Below are 24,034 nucleotides of genomic sequence, written 5' to 3' on the forward strand. Positions count from 1 at the left end.
TACACCAAAGGGTCATACATTCAAGATATAAAGCAATGGTGTCCAAAGCTACAACTCGGACGGGCGCCCGTAATGGTGTGACTGAGTAATAATGGTGATTCCCACTTCAAAAACATGTGGTAGCAAGTTAGGATGAAGCGCATTAGGCCTCTTATGAGCCTAAAGTGCCCGACCAGCCACAATTTAAGTGAGTGTGAACACTTATGGCCATGTATATAAGTGAATATCTCTCAACATACAACATACTCTCCCATTGTGCAATTGAGTCTTGCTCTTGCTAATCCTCTTGGCTAATCTCTCTCCTCCCTAATGCATGCTAATGAGTGTGTGTGAGTGAAGTGAGGTGAGAGGAGGGCGAGTACCGATAGTGCAACACGGCGGTGTGACAATGCTCGTGGGAGGTGCGGTGGAATCGCTTCTCAAGGAGTTGTAGAGCTTGGAGACCTCAAGGGTAACGAGCTCGACCATTGGAAATATCCTCACGATAGTTGCGGTTCACCATGTAATCTTTTTGGATGTGTTTCAAGGAGGGTTAGGGTGAGCCTTAACACCCTAAGAAGGGTTCGACAGTCTCAGGGCTCATTGAATTTGGTAGAAAGCCTTGAGTATGATAGCAAAAAATGCAAGCAAAATACTCATGAGCAAATGTGTGACTTCTTAGATTATCCTTTTGGTAACTTTGTAACCTATTTACTAGCATATTTCTTTTAAGAAAGGTGTTATATGCTTTCATCCTTTTATTAGTTTTAAGACCTACACATTAGCAATTTTCTTTAAGGAGTGCACGTAATTTTGATAAATTTGATAATAAGCATCATAATTATCATTCAAACAATGATTAAATTAATAGGCCCTATGACTTTTCAACTTTAGAGACTTCTAATAAAAGTTTACAATCACTATTAAAACATTCAAAATAAAAGAGGCTTGTATATTTGAATTTTTAATTTGTAGATTCGTTTAAAGGAAATAAGTTTTCATACTGTTTCCATGGTCTCCATATTAGTCCTCTACCCAGACTTTTTACCTTTAATGTTCATGAAACTTGAGAATCCACCAAATCACCTAGGCTTGCAAGGTGCATGTGCCATGCACCTTAATGACCTTGAATGAAAATAGGCATCTAGTATACTTCTTGACATTAAAAGACTCTTATTAAGACAGTGAACAAATCTATTAGGTAGGAGTGAGTGGAAAAAGAGATGAATTATTTGCTACATTTTTTGTTGACTTTTCTTTCATCTTTTCCACCTCCACTACTCTCTCTCTCTCTCTCTCTCTCTCTCTCTCTCTAGCGAAGCTTTAGTAGAAGCCAATGCTACTATAATTATTATTTTTCCTTGTAAGCCTCATGGCTCTTATTGGACTCTCAGTCCATAGACTGATGTACTACATTTGTTTTGCTCTTGTAGGTCATATTTGGCCTCCATAGATGTTAATATGACTCTATTTATACTCCTCTCTCTCTCTCTCTCTCTCTCTCTCTCTCTCTCTCTCTCCCCCTCAGTAGTTTACATGATGCATTGTACATCGATGAAGATTAGGATTACTTAGGTGAGCAATTACATGTGACTATTTGGGAGCTCAACTTCAAAGTGGGGTAGTCATGCAATAATAACTTATCATTTCAAGGATGATAAGATTGGGGGTCCTAAAACAATGAAACAAATATAAGGCTACACAAATATCTACAAAGATTTGGATTATTGAGGGATTCACCCTAATGAATCTCAAAAGAAAAGTACAAAATTGGTCAAAGAAACTCACAAAGAAGGCAAGTTGATAGGTTAAATGCTCATTGAGGTTTTTTATAAATGTAATAAAAACCCAAGCCAATACCTATTGAAAACTCAATAAATAAATAGCAAAGGTGCATGTACTTGATGCTCATTATACAAATTTACTTGTTGGTTGGTAGAATGTACGTTTTCTCTTCTGAATCGTAGATTTAGCTCAAAATCGACATGGACTCTTACTTCTTATTTGGTCCATAGCCTATTTTGGCCTTTTGCAGATGTTAATATTAGTTTCTTTGTCTCTCCCCTTTCCCCCTTTAATAAACAAGATTATTCACTCCCTACCAACCTTGGAAAATGGAGTCATCGTATTTTATGCAAATCTCCAAATGAATGATGTTTCTCTAAATTTTATATCAAAAACAAGGAGGAGATGAACTAAAACAAGGAAGCTCAAAAAGAAAAATAAGAAAAAGATCAACATTGAAAATGAGTCAAGCAAAGACTATATGGATGAAAATGACATGAGCAAATAATCAAGTTAGGCCAAGACTATGGGGATGAAAATGAGGTGACCAAATAATCAAGTCAAGACAAGGCTATATGGATGAAAACGAGGTGACCAAATAATCAAGTCAAGCCAAGACTATGTGGATGAAAACGAGGTTACCAAATACTCAAGTCTTAACCATTAGGTATCTGATACAGATCCCTATAACTTCAGATTACAATTCGGAGTTGGTTTGATACTCCAACCATTCCGTACAAATTGGTTACCCTTGATTTAATGTAATTTCTGGTGATTATATGCTGATAAATTTGTTGTAATCATCTCTTAAACATGAGATCATTGAGTTGTAAAAGGGTAGACACTGCCCTTGAATCTTGAAATTGGATCAAGAGGTAAGACCCCCTTCACATCGTCATGAGTACATCATAAGAAATAGCCAAATTTAATGGGGAGCAATTTTACACATGGCAGACAAAAACCATGTATTTGCTCATGAGGAAAAATCTGTGGGGGCTAGTTGAGGAAAGAGATGAATGCCCGGAGGCGAGAGGGGAAAATGAGTGGAAGAGCAGGAATGAAAAGCATTGGGACTTATTGCACTCAGTTCAAATGATGAAATCATTCATCACATAACAGGGATACAATGGGCAAAAGATGCATGGGATGAACTCAATAAATTATTTGGCACACAAGCTAAAAATTCAAAGATAAATCTGTTAATGCAATTCTACAAATTGGATATGAAGGAAAGTGAACCTTTAATCACACACTTGAACAGATATAAAAGCATTAAGCAACAGCTGGTAGCTATTGGCAAAAAGGTAGAAGATGATGAGACACTAGCAGTGCTTCTGAAGAGTGTGGACAAAGGTGAATATGAAAATATTGTAGCAACACTAAAGAATGTACCTGAATTGAAGCTACACGAGATAGAAGGAGCTCTACTAGAGCAATAGAGCAGAGGCAAAGAGAAGAAATGGCTCGACTCAGCAGCAGCAGGAGAAGAAAAAGCATTCTTCACTCGAGGAGGATTCTCTCGAGGACGAAGGACGAGGAAGAGGCAGAGTAGGAGGAAGGACCTTCACTTGCCACAACTGTGGAAAGCAAGGACACATGGCAAGAGACTGCTACAGTGAACCCAGTGGAGAAGGAACGACATCAACAAACTTCATGGAGGCTCCAAAGGAAGTGGAGTCGGATCATCTTTTCTGAGAGAGAGAGAGAGAGAGAAACCCCACAACCCAATGTAACCTGCCCCAACAAAGTAAAACCACCTCTCAGCCATCGATGATGTAGGCCACATGGTAGATGTATGTGTGAGCACTTTAGTCAAGGTCGCGGGCACTTGTAGTAGCCTTGGACACAGAGAAAGAGAGAGTGTGTGTCAAGGGCTATGAGTTTAGGGACTTGAGGCACTGGTCGCGGGCTATCAAGTAAGAGAAAAACTTGGTACACGGTCCAGGTGTGCTAAGTTAACTTGAGGGGAGGTGTGCTAGACACTGGTCGCGGACTATCAAGTAAGAGGAAAACTTGGTATAGGGTCTAGGTAATCTAGGAGTATTCACTTGAGGGGAGGTGTTGAAATATACAAGTGAATAGGGTGTGTGCGGGAACAAGCCCTTGGTTAGAGGCTGTAAAAGAGGATGTGTAAATGTGAGAGAACCTGTGAAAAGGTGAGAAGAATCTATTGGGAGAGAATAAAGGGTAGCATGAGAAGATTTAGGAAGTGTGGAGATATTTTGGGAGATATTCTGGGAAAAGTGAAGAGGTGGAGAGAATCAAGCAAAAGAGGGAGTGAATCAAGGAGAAATCAGTGGGATTTGATGCTTGGATGTAAACACTATAAATTGAGGCATTGGCCTAATGAGAATTTGCTGGTTTTTGATTATCCATGTCTACATTAAGCTATTAGTTAATTACTCACTAATCACATCTTAATTATCATCTACTCACTTTATTAATGTTGATTCTAGCATTTGATCCACTCATAGCTCACCACATTGCTCTAATTTTAACACCTTTTACTTCTTATTTGGTCCATAGGCTATTTTGGCCTTTTGTAGATGTTAATATTAGTTTCTTTGTCTCTCCCCTGTCCCCCTTTAATAAACAAGATTATTCACTCCTTACCAACCTTGGAAAATGGAGTCATCGTATTTTATGCAAATCCTTTCTCCAAATGAATGATGTTTCTCTAAAGTTTATATCAAAAACAAGGAGGAGATGAACTAAAACAAGGAAGCTCAAAAAGAAAAATAAGAAAAAGATCAACATTGAAAATGAGTCAAGCAAAGACTATATGGATGAAAATGACGTGAGCAAATAATCAAGTTAGGCCTCTATATGGATGAAAACGAGGTGACCAAATAATCAAGTCAAGCCAAGACTATGTTGATGAAAACGAGGTTACCAAATACTCATGTCAAGCCAAGACTATGTGGATGAAAACGAGGTGGCCAAATACTCAAGTCAAGCCAAGACTATGTGGTGGTGTAACAAAAGGGATCTATGCATGGTAACTTATGGTGAGTGACCTCTCATGTTTGCTTTGGAGCCATGCCTACTGGCCATGTGCTACCTTGAAATAAAGGTATTCTACTTGAATGACATTGTACATTTTATTCCATCCACAAATTCTCTCTCTCTCTCTCTCTCTCTCTCTCTCTCTCTCTCTCTCTCTCTCTCTAAACCTTACATTAATCCTTTTCATAATGGGTTAGGCAAGAACTGACAAGTTTAAACAAGTATTTCCTTTATTCAACACAAGAAATTGCAATTTTATCTTTGGGTTGAACATGAATTGGTCATTAAACCCATCTTTCTAAACCTTACATTAATCCTTTTCATAATGGGTTAGGCAAGAAGTGACAAGTTTAAACAAGTATTTCCTTTATTCAACACAAGAAATGGCAATTTTTTCTTTGGGTTGAACATGAATTGGTCATTTCAAAAATGTAATTTCTTCTTATTTTCAACTAACGATAATATAGAAGTTGAAATTTTTTAAGGTGTCTTTTTTCTTCTCCCACCATTTTGAGTATGACTTTTCAAATTTTAAATTGTCTAATAAGCATCATAATTATGATAATTATCATAATTGATATCATTATCATAAACATTGGTTTTCTAAACTCTCTCACACACACATAAGCATGTATGCACATGCACACATATGCACACACATACATATGTCGAGATAAAGAGGCTTAAGAAAAATAAGTTTTTTAAAACCTATCAAAACAAGAAGAGGTCTTAACCTTGGCTAGTTTTTCCTTGAAAAATCCACACATCAATGCATTTAAATACTAACATATTCAAAATCCCCTATTGTTTCTATATTTAAGCTACACGAAAGGATAAATTTTTCCTAACATTATACGCACATTACCAATTGGAATTAGTGGCTCTAGTTTATGGTATGTTGATAATTGAAGCCAATATGGTAGATAGTGACCCTACTTTATGGTAGGTTGGCAATTGAAACTAGTAGGACCTAGGGTAGATAGACTCAAGTATGATGGCAAAAGGTGTTGATGATTGAATAATAAGCCCTTGGTTTTGAAGGGCAACCCATTATTTCATTTGAGGGGAAAAATGGACCAACATTTCTTCCTTCAAATTTGGAAGGGCATGCTTACTAATTTTACATATTGAAGCCTTTCTTTTGAAGGGTGAAAATTTTTTCCCTTATATCAAGGGTTAAAAGTCCTAACAAGGATTCCAGAGTCTTCACAACTCAGGTTTAATTGAATTTGGTAGAAAGGCTTGAGTATGATAGCAACACAATGCAAGCAAAATACTCATAAGTGAATGTTCTGTAAAAAGTGCACGTGATTTCATAGATTGTCCTTTTGTTAACTTTTGTAACATGTTTATTGGCATATTTATTTAAGAAGTGAATGTGATTTTGATACATTTTGAAATAAGCATCACGTTTATTTTTTGATTTTTCAAATTTAGAGACTTACAATAAAAATCAAAGATGCTAGTACAAATTTGATTGAATATTTTTATTATTGGAAAGGATCTCCCTAGTCCCTATAATATGGGTCCCAAAAGTTTTTTGGGGCATTAATTTCTTGATGGTTGAGGGCGGTGCTCACCCTTACCTTTCAAATGTTACAGAAAAAAATATTTGCCGAGGTTTCGATCACGATTGAAGGCGGTTGTATCTAGTTGCTTCGTTTTTGGAGTGTTTACTTGGCTTCTCGGATTGATGTGGGGAGAGAAGGTTTGTTGTTATTAGCATGGCAAGCATGAGGATGGTAGGCTAGTCAGAGAACGGCAGGCAAGCATGAGGATAGTAGGCTGGTCAAAGAATGGCGGGCACGCGACGCGACAATAATTAATTAGGGCCCGTGAGGTGAATATATATAGGGTGTGAGTGAATATAAAATCTTCAGATTCATGAAGACTTTTTATACATGGAGCTTGAGAATCCACCTCAATGACATGTGATAAAGTTCGCATCTTCACACACCAAGTTGATAAAGTCCTATTGTTGCAACCTATCAATGGCAAGTTGCACACGGAGAGGATGGATGGGCACGTCGACCAGGGGGGGCGGGAGAGAGAGCACGATGACCTAGGGAAGAGGATGGGTAGTGCAGAGAGTGATGGCTTTGTAAGAGTGGAGGAGCAGAACCATGGGGAAGCTCATATGTACGCTATTGCAGGTTGCAGTTGAGCTCCTCTCTTACCCCATCGTCCCGGCCGTTAAATTCCTCCTCTTCAGCCTTCATGCTCTCTTTTTGCCCCAACTCCAACTCCAACTCCAACTTCCAGCATCCCACCGATAGCCTCCTCCCAAGCCAGAATTTCACTTCCAAAATGCAGCTATTACAAATTTACTTGTTGGTTGGTAGAATGTATGTTTTCTCTTCTGAATCGTAGATTTAGCTCAAAATCGACATGGCCTTTTACTTCTTATTTGGTCCATAGGCTATTTTGGCCTTTTGTAGATGTTAATATTAGTTTCTTTGTCTCTCCCCTTTCCCCCTTTAATAAACAAGATTATTCACTCCTTACCAACCTTGGAAAATGGAGTCATCGTATTTTATGCAAATCCTTTCTCCAAATAAATGATGTTTCTCTAAAGTTTATATAAAAAACAAGGAGGAGATGAACGAAAACAAGGAAGCTCAAAAAGAAAAATAAGAAAAAGATCAACATTGAAAATGAGTCAAGCAAAGACTATATGGGTGAAAATGACGTGAGCAAATAGCCAAGTTAGGCCAAGACTATGGGGATGAAAATGAGGTGACCAAATAATCAAGTCAAGACAAGGCTATATGGATGAAAATGAGGTGACCAAATAATCAAGTCAAGCCAAGACTATGTGGATGAAAACGAGGTTACCAAATACTCAAGTCAAGCCAAGACTATGTGGATGAAAACGAGGTGGCCAAATACTCAAGTCAAGCCAAGACTATGTGGTGGTGTAACAAAAGGGATCTATGCATGGCAACTTATGGTGAGTGACCTCTCATGTTTGCTTTGGAGGCATGCCTACTGGCCATGTGCTACCTTGTAATAAAGGTATTCTACTTGAATGACATTGTACATTTTATTCCATCCACAAACTCTCTCTCTCTCTCTCTCTCTCTCGTGTTTGCTTTGGAGGCATGCCTACTGGCCATGTGCTACCTTGTAATAAAGGTATTCTACTTGAATGACATTGTACATTTTATTCCATCCACAAACTCTCTCTCTCTCTCTCTCTTTCTCTCTCTCTCGTGTTTAGGAAACCCATATTTCTAAACCTTACATTAATCCTTTTCATAATGGGTTAGGCAAGAACTGATAAGATTAAACAAGTATTTCCTTTATTCAACACAAGAAATGGTAATTTTTTCTTTGGGTTGAACATGAATTGGTCTTTTCAAACATGTATTTTCTTCTTACTTTCAATTTACCTATAATATAGAAGTTGAAATTTTTTAAGGTGTCTTTTTTCTTCTCCCACCATTTTGAGTATGACTTTTCAAATTTTAAATTGTCTCTAGGCTAAACCACACACACACATATGCACAAGCAAGTGCACACACACACACACACACACACACACACACACACACACACACACACACACATGTATGCACACATGCACACGTATGCACACACATACATATGTTGGTATAGAGAGGCTTAAGAACACACACACACACACACACACACACACACACAAGTGCGCATGTATGCACATGCACACACATATATATGCTAAGATAGAGAGGCTTGAGAAGAAAAAGTCTTTTTAAACCGATCAAAACAAGAAGAGGCCTTAACCTTTGTTAGTTTCTCCTTTAAAAACCTACACGTCATTGCATTTTACTACCACCATATTCAAAATCTCCAACTGTTTTTATTTTATAAATATATTTGAGCTGTGTGAAAACACACCAAAGAATAATATTTTCCTAACATTATGAGCACACTACTAACTGGCAATAATGGCCCTACTTTATGGTAGGTTGACAATTAAAGCCATTGTGTACATAGGGTAGATAGAATTAAGTATGATAGGACACAAGCAAAAGGTGTTGATGATTGAGTAATCAGCCCTTGTTTTCAAGGGCAACCCCATTATTTTGTTTGAGGGCAAAAAAAAGATTAGCATTTCTTCCTTATAATTTTGACGGGCATGCTTAGTAATTTTACATATTAAAGCCTTTATTTTTAAAGGTAAAATTTGTGATGGCCTTATATCAAGGGTTAAAAGACCTAAGAAGGGTTCTAGAGTCTTAGGGCTAATTGAATTTGGTAGAAAGGCTTGAGTATGATAGAAAAAAAATGCAAGCAAAATACTCATGAGCGAATATGTGATTTCTTAGATTATCCTTTTCTTTCGAAATATGCTTGAGAAAGGTGTTATTTGTTTTCATCCTTTTATTAATTTTGAGACCCAGACATTAGCAATTTGCATTAAGGACTACATGTAATTTTGATAAATTTCATAATAAGCATCATAATTATATTTCAAACAATGATAAAATTAATAGGCCTTATGAATTTTCAACTTTAGAGATTTCTAATAAAAGTTTACAATCACTATTAAAACATTCAAAATAGAAGAGGCTTGTATATTTGAATTTTTAATTTGTAGATTCCTTTATAAAAAAAATTTTCATACTTTTCCATGGTCTCCATATTGGTCCTCTACCCAGACTTGTTACATTTAATGTTTAGGGAGCTTGAATTGACCTAGGCAAGGTGCATGTGCCATGCACCTTAATGACCTTAAATGAAAATAAGCATCCAATATACTTCTTGACATTAGAATACTCCTATTAAGGCAATGAACAAATCTATTCGGAAGGAGTGACTGGAAAAAGAGATGAATTATTTGATATGTTTTATGTTGACTTTTCTTTCACCTTTTCCACCTCCACTACTCTCTCTCTCTCTCTCTCTCTCTCTCTCTCTCTCTCTCACTTACACACACAAGCCATAACAAACTTGGCTCTCTCTCTCTCTCTCTCTCTCTCTCTCTCTCACACACACACACACACACACGCGCGCGCGCATGCACACACACAAGCCATAACAAACTTGGCTCTAGGCCAGAACAACATTGGTTTTCTAAACTCTCACACACACACATAAGCATGTATGCACATGCACACATATGCACACACATACATATGTCGAGATAAAGAGGCTTAAGAAAAATAAGTTTTTTAAAACCTATCAAAACAAGAAGAGGTCTTAACCTTGGCTAGTTTTTCCTTGAAAAATCCACACATCAATGCATTTAAATACTAACATATTCAAAATCTCCTACTATTTCTATATTTAAGCTATGTGAAAATACACGAAAAGGATAAATTTTTCCTAACATTATACGCACATTACCAATTTGAATGAGTGGCTCTAGTTTATGGTATGTTGATAATTGAAGCCAATATGGTAGATAGTGACCCTACTTTATGGTAGGTTGACAATTGAAACTAGTAGGGTAGATAGACTCAAGTATGACGGCAAATGGTGTTGATGATTGAATAATCAACCCTTGAAGGGGGCAACCCCATTATTTAGTTTGAGGGAAGAAATGGACTAGCATTTCTTCCTTCAAATTTGGAAGGGCATGCTTACTAATTTTACATAAGCCTTTCTTTTGAAGGGTGATATTTTTTTGCCCTTATATCAAGGGTTAAAAGCCTTACCAAGGATTCTAGAGTCTTCACAACTCAAGTTTAATTGAATTTGGTAGAAAGGCTCGAGTATGATAGCAACAAAATGCAAGCAAAATACTCATAAGTGAATGTTCTGTAAGAAGTGCATGTGATTTCATAGATTGTCCTTTTGTTAACTTTTGTAACGTGTTTATCGGCATATTTATTTAAGAAGTGCATGTGATTTCATAGATTGTCCTTTTGTTAACTTTTGTAACGTGTTTATCGGCATATTTATTTAAGAAGTGAATGTGATTTTGATACATTTTGCAATAAGCATCACGTTTATTTTTTGATTTTTCAATTTTAGAGACTTACAATAAAAATCAAAATTTACTAATAGAATAGGCAAAGATGCTAGTACAAATTTGATGGAATATTTTTATTATTGGAAAGTATCTCCCTAGTCCCTATAATATGGGTCCCAAATGTTTTTTGGGGCATTAATTAATTACTTGATGGTTGAGGGCGGTGCTCAACCTTACCTTTCAAATGTTACAGAAAAAAATATTTGCCAAGGTTTCGATCACGATTAAAGGCTAGTTGCGTCTCGGATTGATGTGGGGAGAGAAGGTTTGCTGTTATTAGCATGGCAAGCAGGAGGATGGTAGGCTTTCAAATTTATGAAGACTTTTTATACATGGAGCTTGAGAATCCACCTGAATGAATGACATGTGATAAAGTCCGCATCTTCACACACCAAGTTGATGAAGTCCTATTGTTGCAACCTATCAATGGCAAGTTGCAGGGAGAGGATGGATGGGCACGTCGACCGGGGGGGAGAGAGAGCACGATGTCCTAGGGAAGAGGATGGGTAGTGCATAGAGTGATGGCTTTGTATGAGTGGAGGAGCAGAACCATGGGGAAGCTCTTGCTGCTGCTGCTGCTGCGTGTGTTTCTCGTATGTACGCTATTGCAGGTTGCTGCGGAGGACACCTTGGAGTTGAGCTCCTCTCTTACCCCATCGTCCCGGCCGTTAAATTCCTCCTCTTCAGCCTTCATGCTCTCTTTCCGCCCCAGCTCCAACTCCAACTCCACGAATCTCTTCTACCTGGCCATCTCTTTTGCCGTTTCCCCGGACGGCCACCCCGTGTGGGTGGCCAACCGCGAAAATGCACTAGTCTCCGCCTCGGCCAGCCTCACCCTCTCGGCCTCCGGCGATCTTCTCCTCTCCGACTCGTCCACTCTTGTTTGGTCGTCCCACACCTCCGGTCTCGGCGTCGTCCGCGCCCAGCTCTTGAACACCGGCAACCTCGTCCTCCTGAACATAAGCTCCGGCTATGTCTGGCAGAGCTTCCAGCATCCCACCGATAGCCTCCTCCCAAGCCAGAATTTCACTTCCAAAATGCAGCTGATTTCCGGAAAGCGCTCCGGCAACTTTTCCAGCGGAAGGTAGAGTATGATCTTCGACACCTCCGGAGTTCTTCAGCTTACCTACACCGAGTACATGGTCAACGTCCCCGATTTCCCAGAAGTTTACTGGTCCTGGGGGGCGCCGGTTCCAGGAACCCCAGCCCAATCCATCTTCTTCCAGTTCGATTCACTCGGAAACATCTATCTCTACAACTCCCCATCATCAATCAACTCAACATTCATTTCTAATGACCATGGCGCTAATTCGTCTGCACGCAGGCTCACCCTGGACGTGGACGGCAACCTCCGCATGTATAGCTGGGACCAAGCCTCTGCTCACTGGAATAGCGTCTGGCTTGCCTTTTCCAACGTTTGCTCCCGCGTCATGCAGCTATGTGGTAGCTACGGTGTATGCATCTATGAGCCGGAACCCACTTGCGTTTGCCCACCAGGCTTCTCAGCCATCGATTCCAAGGATCTGTCTGCTGGATGCCGTCCGAATAACCAGATCGTCAACTGCAGCAGTAGCATCAAGTATGTAGAGATGGAAGGCACGGATTTCCCATCCAATGATTTGGCTCATTTGCAAGGTTTGTCGGAGGAAGAATGCAAGCAGCAGTGCTTCGACCAGTGCCCTTGTCTGGCTGCTGTGTACAGGCAAATCGGAGACGGCAACTGCTGGCTGAAGAATCCAGTGCAAAATGGCAACAACCAAGCGTCGCAGCAACTCCGTGCCTTCCTGAAAATCCCTGATTCTGACCCCCTTGAACCCAGCACTATTGTGGACACTCCAACTAATTGGAGCTCCCATGAGTTCCTCTGGCAACCCCCAAGCTCAAAACAATCAAGCATTCCAGATCTCAACAATACTCCAGGCGTTAGCCGTGGCTCTAAAGATCAAGCGGTAGTCATAGCTTCAACCGTTGGGATTGCAGCAGTGGCCGGCTTTTGCTTTGTTGTTACTATTGCTGTATTGATTGGAAAGTCTAGAAGCTGGAAATTAAAGTACATGAAGCTTCAGAAAGAGCTAGAGGATGTGTCTGGATCTCCTCTACTGTTCTCATATCAGGAGCTCCAAGCTGCAACAGAAAATTTCAGCCACAAGCTAGGAGCAGGGGGCTTTGGGACAGTCTACAAAGGCCAGTTGCAGAATGACAAAGTGGTGGCAGTGAAGCAGTTGGAGGGCGTTTCACAGCATGAAGAAAAGCAGTTCAGGGCAGAGATCGCAACTATTGGCAGGATCCACCACATCAATTTGCTCCGCCTACTTGGTTTCTGTGCAGAGGGCAGCCACAGGTTGTTGGTGTATGAGTACATGGAGAACGGCTCTCTGGATCAAATACTTTTTGACGACAGTAATAATTCAGGCCAGATGATCAATCCATTGGATTGGGGCACAAGGTTCCAGATTTGCTTGGGTGTAGCAAGGGGCATAACCTACTTGCATGAGGAGTGCTTGGATTGCATTCTGCACTGCGACATCAAGCCACAGAACATACTGCTGGACAGGCACTACATGAGCGCTAAGGTGGCGGATTTTGGGCTGGCTTATCTGTTCCGTCGGGATCACACGGTGAAGATGAGCACTATCAGGGGCACTAGGGGTTACATGGCACCGGAATGGGTTTCCAATCTGCCCATCACTGCAAAAGCAGACGTCTACAGCTACGGGATGCTGATAATGGAGATTGTGAGCGGGAGGAGAAACTATCTGTACACCGAGTCGGCCATGATGGAGACCAACGAGAGATGGTGTTTTCCCATGTGGGCATATGGGAAGAAGGTGGAGGAGGTGGTGGATGCCAGAATGGAGGAAGTATCTGTGGACTGGAATCAGGCAGCTGTCGTACTGAAGGTGGCCTTCGCCTGCATCCAGGCAGACTTCCATGCTAGGCCGCCCATGGGAAAGGTGGTGCAAATGTTGGAAGGTATGCTGCCCATACCAGAGGTCCCACCTCCCTCCCCCTTCTCTGCCGAGCACCATCACCCCTGTGAGTGTGAATGAACCTTCGAAAAGAAATAAACGTATAAACGTTCAATTAACCGAAAAAAAACAACACATCTAATATACTAAGCGACACCCTAAGGGTAAGGGTAGCATCCTTGTAAAGAATAAATATGCCCTCTCGGAGCAAGTAATAACAAGTTTCAAGCTGTCTACCTGTGCACTCTGTCTCTCTGTCTTGATCAGCTGTCTTCCTGTGTACTCTGTCTCTATGATTAAGTGATTTAAGTTAATACAATTAGATAGGCTAATTTCTCACATGGTCTCACGATAGGGAACTAATTAGCCTAGGACTTCTTACATATTCTGAAAAGCCTACGGCTTTCTCTGATCCGGACAGCAGCAGTAGAGCGTAGATGTTGCCGTCTACTGGTGGACAAAATCAGCAATAACAAGCCCTAGAGAAAATCCACTCGGTCCTACCGGCGCGATTGGACAATATAACGGGCTCAATTACCTCGCGTGCAGAGTAAAGATGGAAATGTGTCCCAAGTGCTTAGATCTCAACACAAGCCCACATTGGCACGGCAAATACAGTAGCACACCAAGCTTGGATTCAGAACAATCTCTCGGCACTGACCGAGATTGTCCAAGTGCCGAGATCGTCCTAATGTTAGAAATAGTGAAGGGGCGGGGGTTAGAGTGCAGCAACGGCTGCTGTATTCACAGAAACATAAAAGAACAAGAGAATAATGAAGATCAAGATAAGCAATGGCTGCTGTATTCACAGAAACATACAAGAACAGGATAATAATGAAGATCAAGATAGTATTAATGTTGTGAAGTACAAATTCTTATAAAGGGTAGAGAGTTTGCTACAAGTGCTTATCTTGTAATGGACAACTGTTCGGTGAATTCATGTATGTGCATGTGCTTGGTATGCATGAGTATGCATGTATGTCATATGTGCATGGTAGGTATAAACCACACCTTAACATTCCCCCTTTCTAAAACCGAGCAATGGGTTTGCAAGGGATTATGCAAAGATGGCAATGGGTGTCACTGGTGGTTGGTTGTTTTGCAGTTGCAAAAGGTGGTTGTACCAACATGAACAGTAGAAATCGAGGTTATTGAAAAGCCAGAAGTAGGTTGCCCCCCTTCTTGGACTGAGAAGAGGGCTTTAGTAAAAATAGCGTGAACTGCATGATGTGAGACTGCAAAAAGAGAGCCCACTCAGAGGTTTGTGTGACGAGGGTAGCAAGGGAAACCTCCTTTATTGAGTTCTTCAAGTTCTTTTGTCTCCTGCTTTAGTAATAGGGCATCTAGGATGTGGTCGTCCAGGGCTTAAATGGCTATAGAGATGTGGGCGGTTGCATGGCCTAGGGAAGCCCGAATCGAGGGCGAGTTTGTCTGATGGGCCTCTGCATATGTATGCTCTGTTGCATGCAGGGTGCAACTTTTGTAGCAGGTGTTGAGGATGCCTCTTGGAAGAGGCGTGGACCACCAGGGTTGGTGGCTGATGATGTAACAAGGAGAGTGCAAATGGATGCAGCTGCTGTGCTAGTGTTGGGATGGGCAGAACAGGGTCTGCCAGTTGGTGTTGTTGAGGCAAGAGGGCAGAAAAAGGATTGATAAAGGAGGCCTGCAAAAGACCACAGTGTGGATAGGCACCTTCAGCAAACAGGGGTACGACAAAAATGCCGTTAGAGGGCTTGGCAAAGTTAGTTCTCTCTGGATGTTAGGAGCAACACCATAATCGAAACTAGATAAAGGTCCCCCATCAGTACTAGATGCCGTTAATGCAGAGGGGAGGGAAGACCTCCCATGAACATCGAAGGGGGCAAGGGTGTGTTCTGTCGAATCAGGAAAAGGGGCTCCTCTGTGAGAGAATTCAAGTACAGAGAAAATGCCACGAGGGCAAGTGCTGACAAGGCTATGGGAGTTAGTGTTGAGGAGAGAGGCTAGGTCAAGTGCTCACAAGGCCCCCCAACTCTCGAGGGCAATGCTTAAATTTGAAGCCCAAAATAGGCTTATGATACATTTTGGGCTTCAAATAATGCCCTTTATTTTGTCCAAGGTTGCGTGTGAAGTCTAATTAATATAAGGTTTCACTGGGTATAATTCTTATGGTGTTTGCAAGTGCACAAGCACAAGCATACGTATGCATAATTAGATTTAAACCTTACCAATTGTCATCCTCAAAAAGTGCTTGAAAGTTGCCCATTACCACTTACCTCTATTGTTTTCACCTTCAACCCTCCACTAAAGCCTTCACTATCCAACGCTATTGGTTCATTGCAATTCGCTAGTGGCCCCTTAGCTATAAAGCCTAGAGAGGATTCTAACCTATACTCCACTTACGTTATGCCTCGTGTGAAGGTACTACATAGTAATATCAATAATAGGTCTAAAAACCTTAGGACCTCGTAAATGATTTAATTTAGTGTATTACCCATAATACCTATAACAATAATATGAGCTTGTATTTTTTTGGCATGCCATGAGTATGTGAAACATATACGGTCTACTGTTTTACATTGGAGTACAAAATAATGCGCCAAAGCAATAATGTCGTGCTTGTGATAATAATGTGAGATACATTTATCTTCCCTCATTACCGACTATAAAGACAACAATAATTTGTGTCCATGGATGCCTTTTGATGTGCCATATGTGTTGTGACCTTAAAAAACAATAAGAGGGAGGCCGTATAAAAATGTCATGTAGGTTGTAGTGATAGTAACTCTATTGTGTCCAAAATCTATGCCACTAGCCTCAAACTCCTTACCTCTCTAGCTCGAAGCTCTCTCGCAAGCATCACTGGCAAATTGCCTACACACAAAGAAAGCCCTAATTAGAGAGAGAAAAACACACACTCACACACACATTGATAGAGGAACACACACACACATACACACACACGTGCAAGAGAAGGGCATGGCATACGTGTGAGAGAGAGGGAAGGGGAGAGAGAGAGAGAGGAGGATGACCGATACACACACACATACACTCTCTCTCACTATAAGAGAACGAGGCCATACAGGCACAAACACACACATACAACAAGAAGGATGACACATACACACACACACATCTCTCTCTCTCACTATAAGAGAACGAGGCCCTACAGGTGCCATCGAAAAAAGGAAAATTGAGGGACCACCGAAACCACCGTTTTTTTTACGTAATTTTGGGGTCATTTTTGATGCAATTTTCGATGCCATTTTCGGTGCCATTTTCGGCACCCCCGATTTCTTAATTTCAATTGCCCTATTTATGACATACATGCATATCGATGCATATGTCCTTTGCACTCTATCCAATTGCTACATAAGCATGTCATTCATGTGCATGTTAGATCTATAGCTTATAACTCAAAGGCAATTGATTTTCATGCAGACAGACAACTAGCATTGATAATTTTAAGGTCACATGAAAGAATATTGTCCTATTAGATCTTACAAAATTTTATGTATATGTGCTCTTTTACTTTTCCACCCTATTATACTATTTCATGCATACTACTAAAACCTATTAGTCTCAATCACCTATTGAAAATCTAAAACCACCTATTATTTTTATTATTGTATATATATTTATATTTATTAATTTTCCACCAATATATTTTGTAACTGATGAGTTTCTTCTATATTTTGTGTAATTTGTAACCATAACATTTACAAGGGCTTGATCACACATGCAACAACTTAGATATGTCTGTGGGGTTGAGTATTGTGTAGTGAGCGAGAAGCGAGTAGATGAATGCACAAGTCATTGACGCTCATACTTGTCGCTGCCTTTGGCAGGTCACATTTGTGTTACAATGCATGTTGTGTCCCAAACCCTAAATCACTTCTCCTTTCTGAGCCTAAATTCCCTATAGTTGTGGGGCTCTTAATCCTTGCAAAGTTTTTTGACAATGATTAAGCTCATTAATAGCCCATGAGTCGAAATACAACACGCAAATGAGAAAGGGAAAGACAGACATTTGAGAGAGGGAGGGAGTGGGGAATTCTATTGCATGAGGGATTTATGAGATCGTGCATGATCTAAAATGACTTTGAAACAAATTGAACATTATCAATATTACACTCAAACGAATTTTATTGCACTCCATTATACAATCAAGGATAAAAATCTACAAGACTCAAAAAGATGCAAGGTGTCATGGTGGTACTAAGAGTTTATCAATGGATACAAAATTATATTAGTGTGCTCATATTAAGAGCAGCACATAGTGCTACAAGTTATCATCCTCTAGTAATGCTTGACGAGCAATGATTCTAGTTCCGTCAATGCTTTCAAGCTCTCCCTCATTCTCCACAACTGACTCTTAGAGAAGCCTCACTTGAATGCTCGACGCTAGCTTCTTCATTGTTGTCATGATCTTCGTTATCCATGTCTTTGTTGGTAGGTCCTTGTGCGAGTGTGTGGATTCATTGCATGATATTATCAATCTCCCCCAAAAGCACCTCTATATGTTGCCCTGCATATATTTGCTTTGTGCGTAGAGATACTTGAATTATGTACCACCAACGATCGTTTCCCTTAATGACTCACTCATTACGCAATCCTTTCCATTTCCTTGTGGTACTTTGCCTGCAACCCGCTCGTCTTCTTTATGCGACCATGCCTGAGCGGCCAAGGGATCATTCTTACCTAGAAATTTGGCTATGTGTACTAGAGACTCCTGCACTAACCATCCCTTAGCCATACTCGCTTTTGGTCTTGCCCTCTATCTAACAAAGTTCTTGAGAGTCTTCATGAATCTTTCCAAGAAAAACATCCAATGTGTATGCACAATCCCTACGAGAGCAACCTCATCCACTATGTGTACCAACAAGTGAACTTGGATTGTCATTACACTACTTGGAAATTGCTTATCCAATAAGCATACCCCTTTAATGGCAATCAACCTATTTCCCGCAATACTTTCAATTGAAATCTCTTTCTGTGATATCCACCTCACAAGCCTCGATATCTTGTATATCAATTGTCTACTTTCTGGGGCAAGACAACCTTTTATTGCAACTAGCAAAATAAACTATAACATTTTATGCCAGTCATGTGTCTTTAGACTGTTGAGCTTATTGTCAAGGGTAAATGCACCTTTTAAGAAATGACTATGGCATGTTGGTGTTTGAAGTAATGCGATTTTGCTCTCCACACGATCCTCTTGCTTCATGAATGTCCATGTGGGCCCATTGCCATGCATGTGCTCTCTGCAAGACTCTTTAAGATCCTCTCACCACCCACATTTGTCCTTCACACCAGCAAAATGATCCCATTGGTTTGTCCTACGTTCTTTAATATGTGCATGGCTCATGCATGGGATTAAGAAGACTAGTGATAAGAAGATCCTGCCAATAGGGCAAGTGATGTAAGATAGACAAGAACTTCATACCAAATGGGTCAGTCAATCCATCAGATATCACCCAAGCATTCTGTTGCTCTTTTGTTGACCATTGTTCCTTGGGCTAACGTCCAAGATAGCCTTCACACATGTTGTGGCCCTCCGGTAGGTATTGCACATGCGCTTCATACACCATATTCTGTAAAGCTTTTGAATGTTGATCTTGTAGGTTTGGGCCACAAATGGGACATACATAATATCCACTTGTGGCAAGCCCCGTGCACTCCCCATAGCCTGGAAAGTCATGCATTATCCACATTAGATTTCTGTAAATTGTAGAAGTGCATCACCAATGTGGCCTTGACATATTATCGACCTTTACCCCTTCCCATAAGAGTTGTAGTTCTTCTACCAATGGTTTCAAATACACATCCATGTTGCTCATCTTATACTTTCCCGACACTAGTAGAGACAAAAGTAAGTGGACTTTCTTTATTGTCAACCATGGAGGTATATTATAGTTAACGAGTAGCATAGGCCATGTGCTCCATCTTGTTGAATGCATGCCAAAAGGATTTAAGCCATCCATTGCAAGACCCAAGCGGATATTGTGACGTTCTTCAGCAAAAGTAGGCCATGTGCAGTCTAATACTCAAGTCAAGCCAAGACTATGTGGTGGTGTAACAAAAGGGATCTATGCATGATGGCAACTTATGGTGAGTGACCTCTCATGTTTGCTTTGGAGGCATGCCTACTGGCCATGTGTGCTACCTTGTGTAATAAAGGTATTCTACTTCAATGACATTGTACATTTTATTCCATCCACAAATTCTCTCTCTCTCTCTCTCTCTCTCTCTCTCTCTCTCTCTCTCTCTCTCATGTTTAGGAAACCCATCTTTCTAAACCTTACATTAATCCTTTTCATAATGGGTTAGGCAAGAACTGACAAGTTTAAACAAGTATTTCCTTTATTCAACACAAGAAATGGCAATTTTTTCTTTGGGTTGAACATGAATTGGTCATTTCAAACATGTATTTTCTTCTTACTTTCAACTAACTATAATATAGAAGTTGAAATTTTTTAAGGTGTCTTTTTTCTTCTCCCACCATTTTGAGTATGACTTTTCAAATTTTAAATTGTCTCTAGGCTAAAACAAACTTGTGTTTTATGAAGCCCCACACACACACATATGCACAAGCAAAAACACACACACACACACACACACACACGCGCGCGCGCACACACACACACACACACACACGTATGCACACGTATGCACACATGCACACGTATGCACACACATACATATGTTGATATAGAGAGGCTTAAGAACACACACACACACACACACACACACACACACACACACACACATTAGCAATTTTCTTTAAGGAGTGCACGTAATTTTGATAAATTTGATAATAAGCATCATAATTATCATTCAAACAATGATTAAATTAATAGGTCTTATGACTTTTCAACTTTAGAGACTTCTAATAAAAGTTTACAATCACTATTAAAACATTCAAAATAAAAGAGGCTTGTATATTTGAATTTTTAATTTATAGATTTGTTTAAAAGAAATAAGTTTTCATACTGTTTCCATGGTCTCCATATTGGTCCTCTACCCAGACTTTTTACATTTAATGTTCATGGAACTTGAGAATCCACCTAATTAACCTAGGCTTGCAAGGTGCATGTGCCATGCACCTTAATGACCTTGAATGAAAATAAGCATCTAGTATACTTCTTGATATTAAAAGACTCTTATTGAGACAGTGAACAAATCTATTAGGTAGGAGTGAGTGGAAAAAGAGATGAATTATTTGCTACATTTTTTGTTGACTTTTCTTTCACCTTTTCCACCTCCACTACTCTCTCTCTCTCTCTCTCTCTCTCTAGTGAAGCTTTAGTAGCTAATGCTACAATAATTATCATTTATCCTTGTAAGCCTCATGGCGCTTATTGGACTCTCAGTCCATAGACTGATGTACTACATTTGTTTTGCTCTTGTAGGTCATATTTGGCCTCCATAGATGTTAATATGACTCTATTTATACTCCTCTCTCTCTCTCTCTCTCTCTCTCTCTCTCTCTCTCTCGATAGTTTACATCTTGATGCATTGTACATCGATGAAGATTAGGATTACTTAGGTGAGCAATTACATGTGACTAATTGGGAGCTCAACTTAAAAGTGGGGTAGTCATGCAATAATCACTTATTATTTCAAGGATGATAAGATTGGGGGTCCTAAAATAATGAAACAAATATAAGGCTACACAAATATCTACAAAGATTTGGATTATTGAGGAATTCACCCTAATGAATCTCAAAAGAAAAGTACAAAATTAGTCAAAGAAACTCACAAAGAAGGCAAGTTGATAGGTTAAATCCTCATTGAGGTTTTTTTATAAATGTAATAAAAACCCAAGCTAATACCTATTAAAAACTCAATAAATAAATAGCAGGGGTGCATGTACTTGATGCTAATTACAAATTTACTTGTTGGTTGGTAGAATGTACGTTTTCTCTTCTGAATCGTAGATTTAGCTCAAAATTGACATGGCCTTTTGTTGAAATATACAAGTGAATAGGGTGTGTGCGGGAACAAGCCCTTGGTTAGAGGCTGTAAAAGAGGATGTGTAAATGTGAGAGAGCCTATGAAAAGGTGAGAAGAATCTACTGGGAGAGAATAAAGGGTAGCATGAGAAGATTTAGGAAGTGTGGAGATATTCTGGGAAAAGTGAAGAGGTGGAGAGAATCAAGCAAAAGAGGTGGAGTGAATCAAGGAGAAATCAGTGGGATTTGATGCTTGGATGTAAACACTATAAATTGAGGCATTGGCCTAATGAGAATTTGCTCGTTTTTTATTATCCATGCCTACATTAAGCTATTAGTTAATTACTCACACTAATCACATCTTAATTATCATCTAATCACTTTGTTATTGATGTTGATTCTAGCATTTGATCTACCATAGCTCACCACATTGCTCTAATTTGAACATGGTATCAGAGCCATGCCTAGAATCCATCAATTTGTGAGCTCATTATCTTGCTAATCATTTTGCTAATTAGGATTAGTGGAAAATTATAAATTTTTCCTCTTTTTTCAACTAGTCTCTGCACCCCCAGCCAGTGGTGGAGGAGCTCCCTCTCCTTGCACACTCAACCATTGCCCAAACCCTTCTAGCCCAAGATAGCTAACCCATAGGAGCTCCAGCGAGTCGAAACAGAAGCCCAAACCGCCGCCAGATGAAGGAGAAATTGCGATTTTCTATAGCGTAGTTTTTTCTGATAAATTTACAGATCTTGTCTTCATCCAATCAAATTGCTCTAAGTCCTCATAGCTCCACGGGTTTTCAAGCATTCTCTACAAGCTGGTGAAGTCAGAAATTGATTTGATCAAGTCTATAGGTAGTGAGATCCAAGCTCTTCATCAAATCTGCAGGTTACTTTGGTAAAACAGAGATTAAGCATTCAATATTTGGTCAAATCTTGTGTTTATTGGCTTAATCCTCTACTAGACTCATTGCTGTTGATGTCCTTGAAAGCATTTGAGCTCATTTGAAGTCTAAGGCACTAGATCTGGACTCCCTGCATACTCTGTTTTTTGCACACAAAATAGTGGATTAATTTGCTAATAGTACTAATCACTATATTTTGGTATAACTGAGGGTTCAAATTAACCATTAGGTATCTGATACAGATCCCTATAACTTCAGATTGCAATTCGGAGTTGGTTTGATACTCCAACCATTTCGTACAAATTGGTTACCCTTGATTAATGTAATTTCTGGTGATTTTATGCTGATAAATTTGTTATAATCATCTCTTAAACACCAGATTGAGTTGTAAAAGGGTAGACACTGCCCTTGAATCTTGAAATTGGATCAAGAGGTAAGACCCCCTTCACATCATCATGAGTACAACACAAGAAATAGCCAAATTTAATGGGGAGCAATTTTACACATGGCAGACAAAAACCATGTATTTGCTCATGAGGAAAAATCTGTGGGGGCTAGTTGAGGGAAGAGATGAATGCTCGGAGGCAAGAGAGGAAAATGAGTGGAAGAGCAGGAATGAAAAAGCATTGGGACTTATTGCACTTAGTTTAAATGATGAAATCATTCATCACATAACAGGGATACAATGGGCAAAAGATGCATGGGATGAACTCAATAAATTATTTGGCGGCACAGAAGCTAAAAATTCAAAGATAAATCTGTTAATGCAATTCTATAAATTGGATATGAAGGAAAGTGAACCTTTAATCACACACTTGAACAGATATAAAAGCATTAAGCAGTTATTGGCAAAAAGGTAGAAGATGATGAGACACTAGCAGTGCTTCTGTGAAGAGTGTGGACAAAGGTGAATATGAAAATATTGTAGCAACACTAAAGAATGTACCTGAATTGAAGCTACACGAGATAGAAGGAGCTCTACTAGAGCAAGAGAGCAGAGGCAAAGAGAAGAAATGGCTCGACTCAACAGCAGGAGAAGAAAAAGCATTCTTCACCCGAGGAGGATTCTCTCGAGGACGAGGACGAGGAAAGAGGCAGAGTAGGAGGAAGGACCTTCACTTGCCACAACTGTGGACAGCGAGGACACATGGCAAGAGACTGCTATACAGCAAACCCAGTGGAGAAGGAACGACATCGACAAACTTCATGGAGGCTCCAAAGGAAGTGGAGTCGAATCATCTTTTCTGAGAGAGAGAGAAAGAGAAACCCCACAACCCAATGTAACCTGCCCCAACAAAGTAAAACCACCTCTCAGCCATCGATGATGTAGGCCACATGGTAGATGTATGTGTGAGCACTTTAGTCAAGGTCGCGGGCACTTGTAGTAGCCTTGGACACAGAGAGAGAGAGAGAGTGTGTCAAGGGCTATGAGTTTAGGGACTTGAGGCATTGGTCGTCGCGCGGGCTATCAAGTAAGAGAGAAACTTGGTACAGG

General features: G+C 40.0%; 2 protein-coding genes across 2 annotated transcripts; both read left to right on the forward strand.

Moving 5' to 3' along the window:
* Positions 1-11,280: 11,280 nt before the first annotated feature.
* Positions 11,281-11,817, forward strand: LOC147612413 (G-type lectin S-receptor-like serine/threonine-protein kinase At1g34300). Its single transcript, XM_086782898.1, has one exon. The coding sequence runs from the start codon at positions 11,281-11,283 to the stop codon at positions 11,815-11,817; it is 537 nt and encodes a 178-aa protein (XP_086639024.1).
* A 3-nt stretch (positions 11,818-11,820) lies between these two features.
* On the forward strand, positions 11,821-13,941 carry LOC147612414 (G-type lectin S-receptor-like serine/threonine-protein kinase At1g34300). The gene has a single exon (XM_086783021.1). It carries the CDS (start codon positions 11,821-11,823, stop codon positions 13,777-13,779), a length of 1,959 nt encoding a protein of 652 aa, XP_086639147.1. The 3' UTR covers positions 13,780-13,941.
* Positions 13,942-24,034: the final 10,093 nt, after the last annotated feature.

The sequence above is a fragment of the Cibotium barometz genome, chromosome 45 (assembly GCF_041138505.1).
Source record: "Cibotium barometz isolate CiBa-2024 chromosome 45, ASM4113850v1, whole genome shotgun sequence".
Lineage (NCBI taxonomy): Eukaryota > Viridiplantae > Streptophyta > Polypodiopsida > Cyatheales > Cibotiaceae > Cibotium > Cibotium barometz.

Bases quoted from the DNA above. Each gene is read 5' to 3' on its own strand.
- LOC147612413 (XM_086782898.1), top strand. From the start codon at position 11,281: ATGGGGAAGCTCTTGCTGCTGCTGCTGCTGCGTGTGTTTCTCGTATGT.
- LOC147612414 (XM_086783021.1), top strand. From the start codon at position 11,821: ATGATCTTCGACACCTCCGGAGTTCTTCAGCTTACCTACACCGAGTAC.